Genomic DNA, 17,298 nt, shown 5'->3' on the forward strand with positions numbered 1-17,298 from the left:
GGGTGCTAATTCTGAAAACCCGAACAGGGTAATTTGGGTTTTGGCCCACGGTATCCGAATGCCCCGTGCAACCCGATTTTCAACCCAACATTGAGTTTAGCTCACAGATCGTCCCACACAACTCATATAAACAACTAACCCTAGCCTCCTACTAGTAGCATCCCTTCCCGCGCCCCCAGCCCCATCTCGCGAGATGAGAGCACCAGCTGCCAGTCACCATCTCCCCCACGTCGCATCCCGGCCTGGCTCCTCTCCGCCTCCCTCTCCAGCTCCCTCTCTACCTCCCTCCCCGGCCTTGCAAGAATGAAGAATGGATTGTGTGCGTTAGTGGCTTTGATCCAGTCCCCTCGTATCAGCTTCTTTAATCCAAGCCACTCCAAATCAATTACTCCGCAGGTGCAATAGAGGGTGGGAACGAGTCACGCCGAGGAGCTTAGGATGAGAAGTACCGCATGGTGGCCGGTGGCGGCAAGCTGGCAACAGAAGTCAGCAAATTGCCGCTTTATTCTTCTCCCTGTGATGTTCCCTGTGGTGTCTGTCGGGTATATCATGGAACCCCGAACCCGAACCCGAATTATCGGGTGCCCGAAGTGTCGGCGGGTTCTCACTTGTTCGGGCAAAGTTCAGGTGTCAGTTCCAAACCCGATTTACCCGACCCGAATCTTTCGGGTAACCCGAATGCCCACCGTGGGATGGGGTCGGGGAGGAGGTATCAATCTGACTCACGAGCGCAGCCGCGCGGGGGGCGCAGCGCTTCGCGCCACGAAACGTGACCCGACGCGGGGCGCGGCGCCGGTCGGCCGCCCAGTCCGACGCGGCAGCGCCTACGAGCGGCTGATACCCCGCCTAGGTGCACGCGATTCGCTCTATCCGTTTCTCGTCAGCCTTTCGGCATCTTTGATCGCAGTATTTTTGGATTGGCGATCCAAAGGCACACGATGAAATTGGAGCCTCCATGGGAAAAAGGGTCGCGCAAGGACAGCCTATCAGGTTATCTGGTACGAGTAGTGGCCAAATTGGTCCTTCAATAAGAGTGTGGCCGAATCGGGGAGATCAAAAACGAAAAGCTGGCGATGGCACGCATCACCCAGCAGATGAGAAGATTGTCGGTAAAGAAATCCACGTGAAACGCGAAAATAAGAAATGGTGGGAAAAATGGATAAAGAGATTTAGATAAAGCTGATCCATTTTATTCGAAACGTGACGTGAAGCGAGGCATTGTTAATTACAGGCACGACCTGGATTTTCTTTTTCTTTTTTTAAGTACCAGAGTGTTAGAGTATTGTGTTAGTTTGATCTCCACCAGTTGGCCCAACGGCCAATTGGGCTCTTGATCCGCGTCTTGATCGGGGACGCTCCACCTACCACTGATCGATGGGTCCCTGTCACACAGCGCTATAAAAGAAAAAGGTGGAGGCTAGCGCGTAAGATACGAGTTCTACCGCCACCACTAACCCACCGAAGATACCCTAAGGCCCCTCCGATCGTGGGCGCGCTGCAGTGACAGGAAGCGCCATCGGCCGCGCCGCCGTCATCTGGACTACACCGACCCATACTACATCGCTGCTCTCACGGTAACTCTTGAGTTAAGTGATTTACCCGCTAGTTTCACATCTAGAGTTTGATTCTATCATATTGTTGGTGCCAAAATGTGAATAGAGGAGGGATCTTGATACACCTATAATAATAATTTGTAAGTAAAATAATTTTTTAACGAATCAGGTAGGACATTTGCAGATTACTCCATATTAGAAACAACAAGTTTAGACTGGATCGAGCAACATCAACCCCCAAAGGGTGGAGCAATGGCAACAACGACGACTAAAACCAAAAGGATGTAAGCAAAACGCATCTCATGATAACGAGGCATCATTGTGGTAATACATCGGCAACTGGATCAACGCTTATTACAATGGTATATGGTGACATAGGCACGGAGCGAATCCTTGTTTAATTAAATATTCATTGGCATCGAATGCAAGAGCGCACTAAAATTGGCTCACTAGCTAACAAAGGGTAGGACGTGTGTCTAGTTTCATTTCGTCTAAGATTAGAGTACCTCTAGTACTGTGGAGAAAACTCACCCGTAGTGATTGCATGCATCGGAGACAACAACATCAGATCCTTAGATGTAGGCTAATTTATGTCAGATGGGCAGTCAGCTCCCAATCGTCATCCACGATGCATCCAATAGTTAATCGGCAATCTGTTGGCTTGGTTATATTCACATGGTTGTTATTTGGGGTGAAAATGGTAGGGATATTACAACCGTTCATATCATTGAAATTGAAGGGTTAAGCTATCAACCGTATCTAAACAGTGCTCCTACTTTGAGCCAAGTAAAAAGGCGCACTTTAGCAGAGGCTCTGCTTGGCTCCTCGTTTTAGGGAGACCTCCAAATTCCCTTTCCACCCTCCATTCGGGGGTTCTCTAGGAAGTCCTCAATTCATAGGGCCTATTGCTGTAGTTGAAGATATTTTTGTAGCCTTTAAAAAAATAGAGAAAACTCCATTTAATCTTTAGGGGCTTTGGTTTGAGGGCTACCACTAGAGTTGCTCTAAATCCGGATATCCAATATCTGCACCCGTACCCGGGTGCGCAAAGTTGAACATTTGGTATGCGAATAGGATATATATCAATATCCAACCCATTTTACAATATTCATATCTGAATTTGTATCTGAAAAATGATAATTTGTGTCCATATCCATATATATCCGATCTATTTTCATCCTAGTTCTCGTTTGTTGATGTGGCAAAGGACGACGGTGGTGACGCGTGGACTCGAAGGCGGCCCTGGAGATGGGTGTACAAATACTCGTCACTAATGAGAGTGTGTGTATTTGAGAATAGCATCCTGAATGGATCAGCCTACCGATACGGGTGGTTACATAGCATTGGCCTAAGGAGGAAGGTAAAACAAGCACGCCGAATGCCGGCCGGGTGTTTGGATACACCCTACCTGTCACATCAGATATTTGGATATTTATTAGGAGTATTAAATATAGTCTAATTATAAAACTAATTGCACAGATGGAGTCTAATTCGCGAGACGAATCTATTAAGCCTAATTAGTCCATGATTTGACAATGTGGTGCTACATTAACCATTTGCTAATGATGGATTAATTAGGCTTAATAGATTCATCTCGCGAATTAGTATAGAGGTTTTGCAGTTAGTTTTATAATTAACTCATGTTTAGTTCTCCTAATTAGCGTCCGAACATTCGATGTGACCCTCCGTATCCAAACACCCCACTATTCCGTTTGACATTTGTCTGGTCCTCCTCTTCCTGTCGTTCTCGTAGGCCTAGGGTTTGGCATGCCTGTACATATATTTTCGGATCTTTAACTTCACATACTTCAAACGAGGTATTCGGTAGCACATGCAAGAAGCCTTTGAAGTATGTGAAGTTAGGGATAATAGCAAGAACACCAATTCATAAAAGCGAGAAGCAATGATGGCACACCTAACTTGAAACAAAAATTGGCAACGATCGGTCGTGACAAAAAGTATCTCCAACTGATTTCTCAAATTTGAACCCCTACTTCTCTATGTGAGGATCTCTCATCCATATTCCAGCTCCCTACTACTTTACGCACTCCAACCCCTCCCTACTTTCCATCCACCTATTATATCTTGTAACTAACAACTTTACTATTTCATACGTATAATGCTATTGTTTGCAACAACAATTCATGAAAGGACAATATTTACAATAAATATTTTATAACTTCTTTTATGCTATTTTTTAAGTTTTATAATTCAAATGCTAATAATCCACGCATAATAAAGACAAACAAAAATGAACATGATAGTCTACAGGTGGGTGTTCGTACAAAGTCCACACGAATAAAATACATGATTTAAAGAAACTACATGGCACATTAACGAGAAAATAATACATGCATGTCCGCATGTCGGTACCACAGGTGCTCGATTAGATCTTCTTGAAGTGGAGAATGGCCTTGCAAGTCTCTTATATTATGATGAACTTGGATGAAATCATGTAGTTCTTGAGTACGGTTACGCACTTCATGTGGCGTAGGTATCACAACTTGGCCAACACCGTCGTAGTCGAAATCTTCATCGTCATTTCGCCCATCTTCAATAATCATGTTATGCATGATGATACAAACCTTCATGATTTCTCAAAGTATCTCTTTATCCCAGAAACGGGCTGGGCCATGAATAATAGCAAATCGAGCTTGTATAACTCCGAATGCAAGGAAAATCAATTTCCCCCTCTCATAGGCAAAATCAAGGACGCAGCACAAATCTCCTCACAGCAGCAAAATCAATCCTTTCTTCTACTCACAGCAGCACGGAGCAGCAGTAAAAATCAATTCCATCTCAGCTCCCGTCGATCTCTCTGGGCAAGCGGTGCAGGCAGCCTAGGCGGTGGTTCGGCGGGGCTGCGTGCCGTGCATGGCCGCGCCTCCGCATCCGCCGGCTTGCGGAGTTACCAGCTGTGCAGGGCGGCGCCGCCACCGCATCAGCCGGTGCGCGGATTTGCAAGCTGTGCGGGACCTAGCCGCCGCATCCGCTGGTGCGTGGGGGTGCGAGCTGTGTGGGGGCCAAGCACTCGTGCGGGAGGATCCGTGAGGGATCGTCGGGCTCGTCGCCGGAGGTGGCAACTAGATCGACGAATGGGCCGGCGGCGCGATTGGGGCCTAGTACTGCAAAATGGTCGGCATCGTCGCTGCGCGGAGAAAGGCGATGGGTGCGTACCTGTCATGCGTACAGGCGCGAAGACTCCGCGGCGGCGCGGGAGGAGCGGCAGTTGCTCGCCTCGGCCGGATGAGGGTTCAGCCGGGAGCTCCTCCGGATGAGAGTCCGAGGCCGGCGGATGAGAGTCCGGATGAGGACGGGATCGAGATGAGAGTTCGGTTGCAGGACGTTTTTTTGGCAAAACTCTCAAAAACGATATGAGAGCCCAAGCAAGGCATCGGTTGGAGACGCTCTCTAATCTAACTCCACACGCTTAGCCTAAATGGGAGAGTGGATGTTGATGGTAGCGAGAGCTTGGCAGGCAGTGGAAATGAACAGCACGAGGCCGAATGGCATGAATTGGCTCGATGGTGTCACAGGTTTGTCGATGGTGCAGTGTGCTTGATGCAGTAACGCCACCCTTCGACGGCGACTGTAGTAGAGGTTCATTGCTGCATTAACATAACATGCCGATTGACACATAAAAGTCTTTACCTGGATAAGAAAATTTCTAGAATACAATTTAAATCAAATAGATATATAATTCCTATAAGATAATATAAAAATCATATAAATCTTCTACTCCCTCCGTCCCAAATTATAGATCGTTTTGACTTTATTAGATTCATAGACTTTGTTATGCACTTAGATATACCCTATGTCTGGATGCATAATAATATCTATGTATCTAGAAAAGTCAAAACGACCTATAATTTGGAACGGAGGGAGTAACTTTTAAAGATTTTTCTAGAAAACAATTTTTATACACAAACGATATTTTTATTTCTACATAAAAATGATAGTGCGTATGTTTTAAATATGGTTACATGAGAACACCATTAATTTTTTATATTTTTATTACGACAACTACAGCCTGATTGATTATGAAAAATCTACATAAGCCAACTAACCAGCGAGTTACTCATTTATGATGTTTGGGAGTTAGTATTACATCTATTGAGATGTGTCGTGATACACATAAAGAGAGCGTGGAGTCAGAGAGAACAAGCATCCCCATAAACTCTCGCAACTTGCAAAGTATTTGGAGACTGCGGACTTCGATGTCTTTAGGACTGTTTTAGAAACAAAACATGAATATTATCACATCATTCTTAAAATTTTGGATTTGTTACTGTTGGTGCATCTTTCAAATCCATTTACATTATATGGCTAATAACACCCCATTTGTAAAAGTTGATTTACTCTTGGACGACACAACATTCTATTTCATTGGTTTTCGTCGTACCACTGAAACACTATATCGATAGAAGTTGTCAAAAAAGAACAAGGGTGTCGTTGGTTCAAACAAGAACAAGAATGTCATTGGTTTGTCTACAATGATATGTACGCTTTAGCTACTATGTTTCTCAATCTAATTATTATCGTGATTGACTTGTCACACATGGGCAAGTAAATAGTCGTCAATTCATGCCTAGTTTTTTTTACAATGCATATTAAAAAGATGTGGAAATTATCAGAAAAAATGTACACAAACTTATATAAGTGAAGTAGGTGATGAAATTGTTGGGTAGGCTAGAAAAAACATCTTAAGAAGGCAGTGTTGAGAGTCATCGTCACTTTCTCTGTAGATATCATTTGAGATCTTGTACAATTAGATCCTTAAGATGCTCGAGCGGGGAGACAAAATTGCAATTATTCTATTTGGGAGGCTGTAGAAGTTGATAAGTAATTAGGGCTAATTGTCCGAGCATTGGTAGAAGATGGAAAAGGTTACTAACATGAAATCGATCTAATAGAACAAAAGGGAGAGCTAGTGGCAGAGTTCGGAGGCTAAGAGTTGTCAACCATGACCGAGTTCGGAGCCTAAGAGTTGTCAACCATGACCCTGGCTAACTAATCTGATAGAATAAGTGGGAGAGCTCATGATGTGCACGCATGAAGCTAGCTATCCTTTTCAGTTTTCATCACCATGCATAAATTGAAGCATATTAAAGGGAACAACTTATATGTCCAAGAGTCAGCCTTTGACCAAGAGGAACATGACCACGTGATACAATACATAGCTGATATTAACATTTTTCATCTCCACTGTCTTTGATTAAACTTAGCTAATAAGCTGCATTCCAAGACAATTTGCATTGGGTCCAAATCTGCCCCTTGGTTGATGAATTGAGACATGTGCTTTTATTTACAAATGTAAAAAGGAATCATACTAGCTAGATACGTTTTCGTATAAAGATTCGGACATAGAGGAGCAGAAATTGTTGTTGCTAGGCTGCGTGTAGACGTAGGAGAGTGCAGCGCCAGCCATGCCGCGCTCAGCCTCGTTGGTAGAAGTAGTTCAGGTGCGCGCGGTTTAGGTTTCCGGCAAACCAGCTATCCCCGCAGCAGCAGTCTATCATGCAGTCGATGAGCATGCTGATGTAGCTGCCGATGCCGATGACACTTATCATAGACCGCTAGCCACAGGTTAAAGGCACGAAGCCCCTCAAGCATCGGCTCGAAGGAGAGCTCCTGCAAGCTATCATGCCACACTACGGCACCACCCACACCCAGCTTCACAATTTTAGTATTGTGCACGAGCGTTGGCGATACTTCACCACTTCTTGTGGTGGAATATAGTTACCTGGGTTTGAGATACTTCACCACTTCTTGTGGTGGAATATAGTTACCTGGGTTTGAGTCATCGAATCGACATAGGTGATCACATTCTTTTAGATTCAAATTATTTTATGAATCAGTTGACTCTATTCTTTTAGTGGTATGCAACATACTCATCGATAACGAGGTGCTTGGGCTACAATGACTTAGTCAATCTCAAGATTTGTCGACTTAATCTTCGAGAGGCACTCAAAAGAATAGGGTTGCCTGCATCTATTCATAGGGATGAGTATGCGTGCGTGTATGTGAGTGACTGTGTTTTAATTGTGTTTAGAAAAGGATCATTAGTACGTGGGTAGTTACATCATAAGGTTGAGTAGGAATTCGAGTATCTATTTTACTTTCATTTTCTCTTTTTTCATATATTTAATCGACCCATTTCATTTTTCTTTTTCATACATTTAACCGACACATTAGGTTCGTTATGCTATAATCAATTTATATGTTTGAGAAGTTTGTCCAGAAAGAGTTATGCATAAAGTTATACTGAAGTTGTGTGTAAATTTTTGAAGATGTTGAACAGAGACATCTTATGGGATTAAATTATTTTGTAAAAGTTGTGCTAGGAAAATTATGTTGAAGTTGTCATGATAATTTTATCTGAAAAAGTTATAAGCAAAAATTGTATTTTAGAAAAAGTTACGTTCAAGTATCTTGACAAGTTTGTGGAAATTGAAAGTTGTGAAAATATTTTTTATTAAAAAGGAAGTCCGTCCAAATGAGTGTGTGGATTAGCTGCGCCAGTGCAGCTCATATGCTTCCGCGCCATGGCCAGCTGCTGCGTTTCCTGCGTTAGGGCAAGTACATTGGTATTGTCTAATAGACGGTCTCGTACATTAACATGTAATCTCAATAGGTTGTCTTTTTAAGTTGTTTTATAGTAATTTAATTTATGCATAGAAAATAAAAAAAATATTGTGAGTTGCATGCAACTACAACTCGTACAATAGCGGAGCAATCGTCTCATAGTCTTAAAATCTAGCCTATGAGGTGGTTGTTTCGCGAAACAATGACGTCTTTCTCCTTCTCCTCCACCTCTCTCCTCAACATCAGTAAAAATCCTACGTGGCATTGCATGAGATGAACTATGAGACTGTTTAGGTGTAGCAATGTATTTGCTCTTAGTGCGATCAGGTAGAGTTGCCAACGATGTAAGGAGAGTAAGGTTGGTTGCATTAGTTCCATAGCCAGGCTAGGACTAATGCAGGCTAAGCTTCACCGGATTAACTCACTGTAAGTTACTTGTGATTGATTCAGTGGCTTAAGATAGCCTGCGTCGGCGAAGCTCGTGTTTGGTTGGATGCGTAGTATGATAGGTGACCTTGTATTAGCTGAAGGTGATTTACCACTCATTCATCTATGCCTTCATTACCATCGACTGCTGCAGCATTTACGGCCAACTGATTTTCTGGTCCCAGACCTCGCAGGTGGGCAGTGGCTGACGACAGCACTCTGGACTCTGGAGCACGCAGTGGATGTTTTTTTTTTTGAAATAAACACGCAGAGGATGTTGCAGCCGCCATTGCTGTTGTTGTGAACCTGCTGAGAGAGTCGTGCAGAGCTTTTTCTGAACTTTGAAAACACCAGATTGTCCAATAGCATTTCCAGAGCTTGATCTAATTTTGAACTCCTCAGCACTCTTACGCCTAAAAAACGATCAGCTAAATGCCTGAATCCTGAGCAAAGCAACAGGATAAACGAAGAGTACATTCAATGGGAGCAGCGCCAAAAAAAATCAGAGAACGATGTTCAGTGAGTCAGACTGAGGGTCATGTGATCCACGATTGGTAACTGATCGATTTGGATTATGAAAAACTCGATTTTGATAGCTCATGGTTTGAATTTGTGTACTGGACACTTGATTTGGTTGAGAAAGTAGAAATCTAGGGTGCATTATCGCACCTGCTGCCTGGTTGTCGCTTGTGCCGCACCTGCTTCCGCGGCCATGGCGCTTGCTCCACGTCGACGAGGACCTGGACAAGGATTTGTCCTCTACGCTGTAATCAATGGGATGCGGCACTCCTAGCACCCAGCGATGGGTCCACCGTGCCGGCGCGCCGCCCTTGTCGCTGTTCATGCCTTCACGGCCTCCGGCACGGCAACTCAGCATCGCTGCCTGAGTCGAGAGGGAGGTGAGCCAGGCTGCCAGCGCTACGCCGCAGCGGAGCCTCGGCCCTGAGACGCACCAGCGGCGCCTACAAGGAACTTGTCTCAAGGAGGGAGATGACCTGAGCATCATGCGCTGGCAAAGGACGCGGTCGATGCAGACAGAGGAGGCATTACCTGGGCGACAGACGCCCTTGTGCGGATGAGTTGGGTTTTCGCGGCTGAGCAGGCATCCGATCGCAGCTAGACTGCACTCCATAAACCTGGATAAAGGTTAGCTTACCAATCACAGATTCACAGCCTAAGAGTAGTGGCCAAACTGGTCTTTAATAAATAAGAATGGCCGAATCCGCGAGGAAATAAGAGACTAACCCTTCAATAAACTATACATACATTACCAGAAAACTGGTATTCAACGATACAGTATTATTCATAGTGTATTCACAAGATAAATACAGTATTATTCATAGTGTATTCACAAGATAAATACAGTATTATTCATAGTGTATTCACAAGATAAATACACTGATAAACGGCAGACTGGTATTCGATAAATTATTCGTAGTGTGTTCACATAATAAACACACTGATAAACTGCACGGCATCATGTAATGTGACAATTCGAGAACAGATGCATGAATTCTTCATTTCGTACAGAAGGGGTGATCGATTAAGGTCACAAATGAAATACAGAACCATGACATTATACAGGAATGAAGGACTGGATATGTGGCCTCAGAAGATCATCACCTAACAGCAGCCTGATGACCTTTGGGCCCGGTTGCCACCCACCACATCAACAGTGTCAGGCACGTACCTTCATGAAACAGTTTTAAGGTAAGTGCAAAGTTTCTTCGTAATTGCAAATAAAGAAGATTGTGTTGCATACGAAATGGAAGATAAACTTAAGTTTTTGGTAAAACTGCATCAAACAAAACTAACCAGGAACTGACTGAAGTTCAAGTCATGCAAACAACAACAAACATGAATAAATACCTTGAAACACAATTAAGGTGTGTATTCAGGGAAAGAAACACCTAACACTTCAATTGTTACACAGAAATGACAGATTAATGACCAATAGCAGAAAGCTTGGTACCATTGTACCATTATCCTGATGGATATTTAATGTTGAACTATTGTAAAAATCCTAACAGCTATACATTTTGAAAAAGAATACTAAGAGAGCAAAAGAATTTGCTTACAATTCTTCTTCAGGTTCATTCTTCAGGGCATTCTTTACAATGCATTGAAAAGCATCTTCCACATTAGTTCCTTCTTTGGCAGACGTCTCAAAGTAAGGTATGTTGCCTTTTGAGGCACACCAAGCCTTTGCCTTTTTCTCAGAGACCTAAGATGGCAGAAGATAAGTCCACTAAAAGCCCATGGCTTAGAAAATGCAGTGACAAATAAAATATTACAATTACCACGCGGCTGTTGCCACCATCAATATCAACTTTGTTTCCAAGCAGAACAAAAGGGAAGTTATCAGGATCAGATGGGCTAGCCTGAAAAGTTGGATTTGGAAGAAGGTCACATCTCAGGGCACTGGAGGGTAAGATTATGGAAAATTAAGAATCATCACCTGAATTAGAAATTCTTCACGCCAGTTGTTCAGATTATCAAACGATTTCATAGAGTTAACATCATAAACTAGAACACAACAATCGGCTCCACGGTAGAATGCAACACCAAGACTCTGAAACCTTTCCTGTCCAGCAGTATCCCATATCTGCAGATATAGGATGTAGAATATCATAATCCATAAAGCGGAACAAATGCAGTAAGAGCTAAACATGACCATGAGATGCACAAATGCAAAAGATAATTTTGAATGAGTTGGGGTAGGTAAAAGGAGGACTCTGACAAAATAATTTTCTTGATCAAGCCAAATCCATATATCCCCAAATTACTAAACCTCTATGCACATGTGGTCACATATACAGGGGAAAAAAGCGTGTTGGTATTGTACACAAGTGAACACAAATAAAACCAATGTTTATTTTGCATGTTCATAGTTAACAACAGTTAGCAGATTCAAAGTATTTGAACAGAAAACAGGTAATTACAGTCATAGAAAAGGTTTCCAGGTTCAGATACTACAAGCAAAAATTATGATGAAGAACCAACACGGACTTACTGAACAGGACACAGAACACAGATAAAGACTCACTGACTGTCTCGCTTTACTTGCACCAAGAGACCATTGATCTAATTATGATTAACCACAAGAGGTCCAAACTAATCACATCCGTCAAGAGAGCCTTCATGGTATGCAGAAGCTTAGACCCACAGTCTGTTTACAACTTACAGATACCTTGTAACAATATTTTTCATATTGAGTCCGTATATGTTAGGGCCAATAAAACAGCACGGACATGCTAAACTATATTTCAGCTTTAACTTGTTTTGGAGCTCTCTCCATTAGTTAAATTGTTGCCTGTTACTTTGCATTCAAAATAACAGCAATTCAGTTTCTCATGATCCTGTTAAGAAACTATGTACACAACTAACTTGTTCCGAGCATCAGTAAGCAAGCACTAGGTTGGTGATTACTTGTTTTCATGAGGACGCGTGACTAATCTCAAGCTAAGGTCAACAGCTGACAGAATCAAGTGTACTACCTGAAGAGTGAAGAGCCTGTCCTCGAACTGCACCTCCTTGGTGAGGAAATCGGCACCGATTGTAGCCTTGTACTGATTGCTGAACTTCTTGTTCACATATCTGAATTACATCAAAGCTAAGGAAACACTAAGAAAAGTTCTATGCGAATTTTAAGTGTCGCATCTTGATGTCAAGGGGAAGCAAGTAAAACGAAGGAACTATTCCTCGGCAAATCAAATTGCAGGATACTGGTTCATCAGCGAAGTCTTCCCGACCCTGGATCGCACAAAGAAAAGGTGAGCAAAAGAAAACAGCCGGAGATTTTCAGATTGAAAGGAGAAAGATCCGAGACACCCACCCGCTGTCGCCGAGGATGATGACCTTGAGGAGCGTGCGCCGTCGCGAGGCCATCGGGATCGACCAAGGGCTCGTGCTCCGCGCGCCTGGGGGGGAGAGAAAGAGAAGGGAGGCTAGGGAGAGAGAGAACCCTAGCAGTGTTTGCTCCTTGCCGTCGCGGCTCGCGGCGAAGGGGGGAAGGGGCGCTTGGTTTGGCCACAGGGGAGACCACACAGATGGGCCCGCGCCCCGCGGGATCTCATCCGGTTTGACCAGGAACTTCCCGGAACCGGTTCGAGCCTGATGATTGGTGCAGGCGCAACCACCCATCAGCTGTCACGGAACGATGGAATCATCCAGATTAATAAGCGATCGAGAGCAGAGATTAGGGCACTACAAAATGATGATTAAGCTCATCATGAAGCAACAGCACCAGCAGATGCCATATGGGGAAGCTCAATGTACCATTATTCGAATAAATTTCCCATGCAGACCTATTGAACCATTCATAATCGGTAATGCTACACAACAGACGTACGTTCAGAATCTTAAAGAATCGGACGCTCCGACATATATTGCATTTCTGCATGTTTTATATTGAATGTTGCATGAAATATAGTGGTCATGTTGCGGCGGGAATTTTCTATCCCAGAGTTGAACGACGTAGTCATTTTTATACATTATTTTGCATGTTGCAAATAGTAACTGCTGATGTTGCACTAGATAATTTTTGATGCTTCGTCAGAATATCCGATGGAAAATTTCCCATCGAACATCCGGGCACTAGCAGCGCCGATCAGGGATATGCTTTTTTTTTTCCCGAACAACAGGGATATGCTTTTTCACGCTTGGCATCATGGAGGCAGCAAGATTTGGGTGCTTCTCTTTTGTCTTGCTGGGCGTTTCTTCTTCATGTTTGCCTCTCCGATTGACAGGTTACTGGATCTAGTCAGTACTCCCCTCTGGTCCGGAACGCTTGATGTTCTGATAGCCTGCTCCTAATGCACACCTTACCGAGGTGAGTACTAGTCATCGTTTCAGGATTTTGACAAGTCTAATGGCAATACACATGCATACAATTTACAACTTAAACCTCCCATCCGCCCAACCAAAAAAATGCATAAATCAAACCAGAAGAAAAGGAACGAGGAAAAAAAAACAAAACTCAATCCCACGGCGGCTGCGTTACCACCTTGACACGCGCATGCACACGAACAGTGGGCTCATCAGTATTCAGTAAGCAGACGAGGTGCCGAAAAAATGTTGGGTGTCACGTCTGGCCGCGTCTGCCGGTGGTGCGCCGGCTCATCCTCTCGGTGTCGCCGGCCGCGCGCCTCCCCGACCACTGCTGCCCTCCCTGCGCGGCCGCGGCCGGGGGCACCTCGCCCGTGTCGCCCCCGCTGCTGGCCGTGTACTCGCTGGACGGGTTCAGCCCGTACTCGCTGGTGGGGTTGCTGAACTCGCTGCTCGCGTACTCCGAGATGGTGCCGGTGCCGGTGGTGCTCCCTCCCGCGCCCGGCCCGAACGCCATCCGCCGCAGCCGGCCGATCTGGTCCGTCGTGCCGCCGCCCGACCGCTGCATCGCGCTCTGCCCCGGCCTCACGCCGGCGTTCAGGTCCTCCACCGACAGCTCGCCCTCCAGGTACCGGACGATCTGGCCATTCATTCGATAGCGGCGCGATGGGTTAGTTTTGTTACGCTTGCTGTCACCGCTGCGTTCGGTACGGGACGTCTAGGCAAAGAGGAGATGTTCCTTTACCTGGGTCATCCGCGGGCGAGACCGCGCGGTCTGGCGCACGGCGGCCGCGGCGCACGCGATCAGCCGCGCCATGTCGTACGCGTCGTAGTTGGTCTCCAGCCTCGGGTCGATCAGCTCGTCGTAGTTCTCCTCCTCCACGGCTCTCGTCAGCAACGGCCTAGCCTGTTGGACAGAAACGGAGATCCTTCACCACTCGTTGCAGATGGAATGGGGAAAAACGAGGACCAGACTAGATGAACTTGGAACCAATGTCGTTGTGATGCTATCATTAGCAACTTACAACCAGCTACCGACGGTCAGTTCACAGTTAAACCGAGTGATTGGTGACTAATTTGGGTAGTAATATGAAGCACTGAATGTTGCAACGACATGGAATGGCAGCATTGGGTCCAAGTCCAAAAGAGGGTACTCACCCAGGAAACCAGCGTCTCAGGCTGATAAGCTGAAGATGTCATGATAGGCTTCCTCCCGGTGATCAGTTCCAGAAGCATCACGCCGAAGGAGAAGACATCGGACCGGTCGCTAACTTTGCCTGTGGCAGCGTACTCTGGCGCCAAATATCTGAAGACAAAAGGAAACGGCAGCAGATTCAGTCTACATCACCACATGCACCGGTTCATGCATCAGCAGTTTATAATGCACGGTGACAACGTCACAGTCAGAACAATTTACCCGAAAGTTCCCATTATGCGTGTAGAAACAGCCGTGACTTCAGCTGCTTGGTATCTGGCCAACCCAAAATCTGCAACCTGTACAGAAGCAGTTCACCCCTCAGATAAACGAGCAGGAAAGCAGACTAATGGCATTCTGTGTCATTTTTGAACACTTTAGATCAGAAAGACACCAAGAGTTCTCACAATTTACCTTTGGTTCGTAGTTGTAATCAAGAAGGATGTTCGCCGCCTTTATGTCACGATGGATAATCTTAGGATGACCTGACACCAAACCAAAACCAGACCGTTTTTATCAGCGACAGAACAGAAGCTTCAGAAATTCCGTGCAGAGGAACAGAGGGCAAGAGCCAAGAACTCACAATCTTCGTGCAGATAGGCGAGCCCCTTCGCCGAGCCGACGGCGATCTTCCACCGCCGCGGCCAGTCCAGCGTCGGCCTGCTGCTCCCTGGACCAATCTCAAATGTCAGGCTCAAATGCCAGCTATTGAGCAGCATTCACGAAGCCGACCAACACCGAGCATGCATGAAGCGTTCTTACCGTGGAGGTGGAACTCGAGGGTCTTGTTGGGGACGTACTCGTATACGAGCAGGCGCTGCTCGCCGTAGAGGCAGTAGCCGACGAGGGAGACGAGGTTCTTGTGGTGGACGCGGCTGATGATCTCCACCTCGGCGCGGAACTCGCGGTCGCCCTGCCCGCTCCCGGCGCGCAGCTTCTTGATGGCCACCTCCTGCCCGCCCAGCGTGCCGCGGTACACGTGCCCGAACCCGCCCTGCCCCAGTAGGTTCGCGTCCGAGAACCCGTCCGTGGCCGCCGCCAGGTCGTCGTACCCGAAGGTGCCGCCCATGATCGCCGGCGAAGGGTTCAGCGGCGGCAGCGGCGACTCGGACGGCCCCCGGCTGCTCTGCCACGAGTGCATCAGCGGCGGCGTCGAGGACGATGGCGTCGTCGACGGCGCGTGCGACATGTGCGGCGGCGTCACAGGCCGCCGCGGGTCGTAGAACTCGCCTGGTGCCACACAACAGGACAAGAAAGAGCAAAACGATCGGTCAGTCCAGCAGAATCTAGCGAGCAAAAATGGCGCGAACGCGCACCGTTTCAACCGCGCGCAGACAGCTCGCGATCCAGGGGGCACGAAGTCACGAACGCATCGGTGCATCGCATCGCAGGGTATGCCGGTGGCGCTCGATGGTGACCGTCACCCGCGACACGCGCAGTGATTAGGGGCCGTGGAATCACGCCGTGCCACGCGGTCACCACGCTAATGCTGGGGCGGGACCGGCGTCCGGCGTCGCGACGCGCATTGTCGCATCGCATCAACGTGCCCACGACGGAACATTACTTCGTCGAACAGTACTCTACTCTTGTTGATCGCACGCGTACCAAAGCAAGAAAGGCGACCGCGTTGTATGCGCGTACGTACCTGGGAACCCTTGATGGGACGGCGGCGGCCGCCGGCGGCGCTTCCTTCCGACGAAGAAGTAGATGAGCCCGGCGGCGAGGCCGAGCAGGACAACCGCCGCGACGGCCACGCCTATGCCCACCGCGACGCCGCTGCTCGACGACTTGGAGGCGGGCGGTGAAGACGTTGCTGGCGTTCCTGGCGACGTGGACGGCGGAGGTGGAGACAGCGACAGATGTGACGGCGGAGGCGGCGCGGCCGGTGATGCTGGGACGCCGGTAGGGGGTGGCGGAGAGGTGGGGACGTCATCGGGAGGAGGCGGTGACGCCGGGACGCCGCTGGGAGGAGGAGGCCGCGGTACGGGCGGAGGAGGAGATGGCGTCGGAACGATCGCCGCCGGTGGAGGAGGAGATGGCGTTGGCACGGTCGCCGGTGGAGGTGGGGACGGCGTCGGCACGATCACCGGTGGAGGTGGGGACGGCGTCACCGGCGGAGGCGGCGGGGGAGGAGACGGTGTACTCGTAGGTGGAGATACCGGCGGCTGCACCGTTGGCGGTGTAGTGGGCGGTAGCGCCGTTGGTGGCGTAGTCGGCGGCTGCGCCGTTGGCGGCACCGGCGCTGTAACGGGTGGCGTCACCGGTGTAGTCGGGGCCACCGGCGTGGTGGGCGCCTGCGGCGCCGGAGCCACCGGCGGCGTTGGTGTCGGGGAGGACATGGTGTCGCTGCTCGATCGCTCCCGCCGGTGCAATTTAGTCTCCCGGTGTGGGCAGACTACGACCAGACAAGGCAGCAGCAGCACCAACGGAGCAGAAGCGATGACCGGACGGACGCGGGGTATCTATGTGCTGGAGGACGCACTCCGCCAGTTATCCGTGAGGCGGATTTCGCTTGAATTGGCCGTGCGCGTTTCGGCTTCGCTTGCCGGGCTCGGGCGACAGCAACAGCCTACGCGGGGGCGCAGTGATTCGTGTTTAAATACGGACCCGGCCTGTTTTACTCACTTTTCTATGGAGTTGTTGGATAAGATTGACCGTGCAAAAGTCAGAGATTGATGGTGGGATTAAATTTGTGTTCGTGCTAGAAGGGGG

General features: G+C 47.5%; 2 protein-coding genes and 1 long non-coding RNA gene across 3 annotated transcripts; all 3 read right to left on the reverse strand.

Annotated features, from left to right (window-relative positions):
- Nucleotides 1-3,769: 3,769 nt before the first annotated feature.
- On the reverse strand, nucleotides 3,770-5,050 carry LOC111257254. Its single transcript, XR_002677674.1, has 2 exons — nucleotides 4,731-5,050; nucleotides 3,770-4,104 (listed from the first exon to the last, which is right to left on the reverse strand). It is a non-coding gene; the product is annotated as an uncharacterized LOC111257254 (long non-coding RNA).
- A 4,798-nt stretch (nucleotides 5,051-9,848) lies between these two features.
- LOC101775417 (ras-related protein Rab7) lies at nucleotides 9,849-12,605 on the reverse strand. The gene is made up of 7 exons (XM_004969902.4): nucleotides 12,400-12,605; nucleotides 12,291-12,317; nucleotides 12,062-12,161; nucleotides 11,023-11,169; nucleotides 10,865-10,945; nucleotides 10,643-10,788; nucleotides 9,849-10,254 (listed from the first exon to the last, which is right to left on the reverse strand). The coding sequence occupies exons 1-7, from the start codon at nucleotides 12,450-12,452 to the stop codon at nucleotides 10,188-10,190; spliced, it is 621 nt and encodes a 206-aa protein (XP_004969959.1). The 5' UTR covers nucleotides 12,453-12,605; the 3' UTR covers nucleotides 9,849-10,187.
- A 345-nt stretch (nucleotides 12,606-12,950) lies between these two features.
- Nucleotides 12,951-17,298, reverse strand: LOC101775828 (proline-rich receptor-like protein kinase PERK3). Its single transcript, XM_004969903.3, has 8 exons — nucleotides 16,232-17,298; nucleotides 15,349-15,816; nucleotides 15,170-15,256; nucleotides 15,001-15,071; nucleotides 14,809-14,885; nucleotides 14,550-14,697; nucleotides 14,137-14,298; nucleotides 12,951-14,031 (listed from the first exon to the last, which is right to left on the reverse strand). Exons 1-8 carry the CDS (start codon nucleotides 16,923-16,925, stop codon nucleotides 13,648-13,650), a joined length of 2,091 nt encoding a protein of 696 aa, XP_004969960.1. The 5' UTR covers nucleotides 16,926-17,298; the 3' UTR covers nucleotides 12,951-13,647.

This window comes from Setaria italica, chromosome V (assembly GCF_000263155.2).
Source record: "Setaria italica strain Yugu1 chromosome V, Setaria_italica_v2.0, whole genome shotgun sequence".
NCBI lineage: Eukaryota > Viridiplantae > Streptophyta > Magnoliopsida > Poales > Poaceae > Setaria > Setaria italica.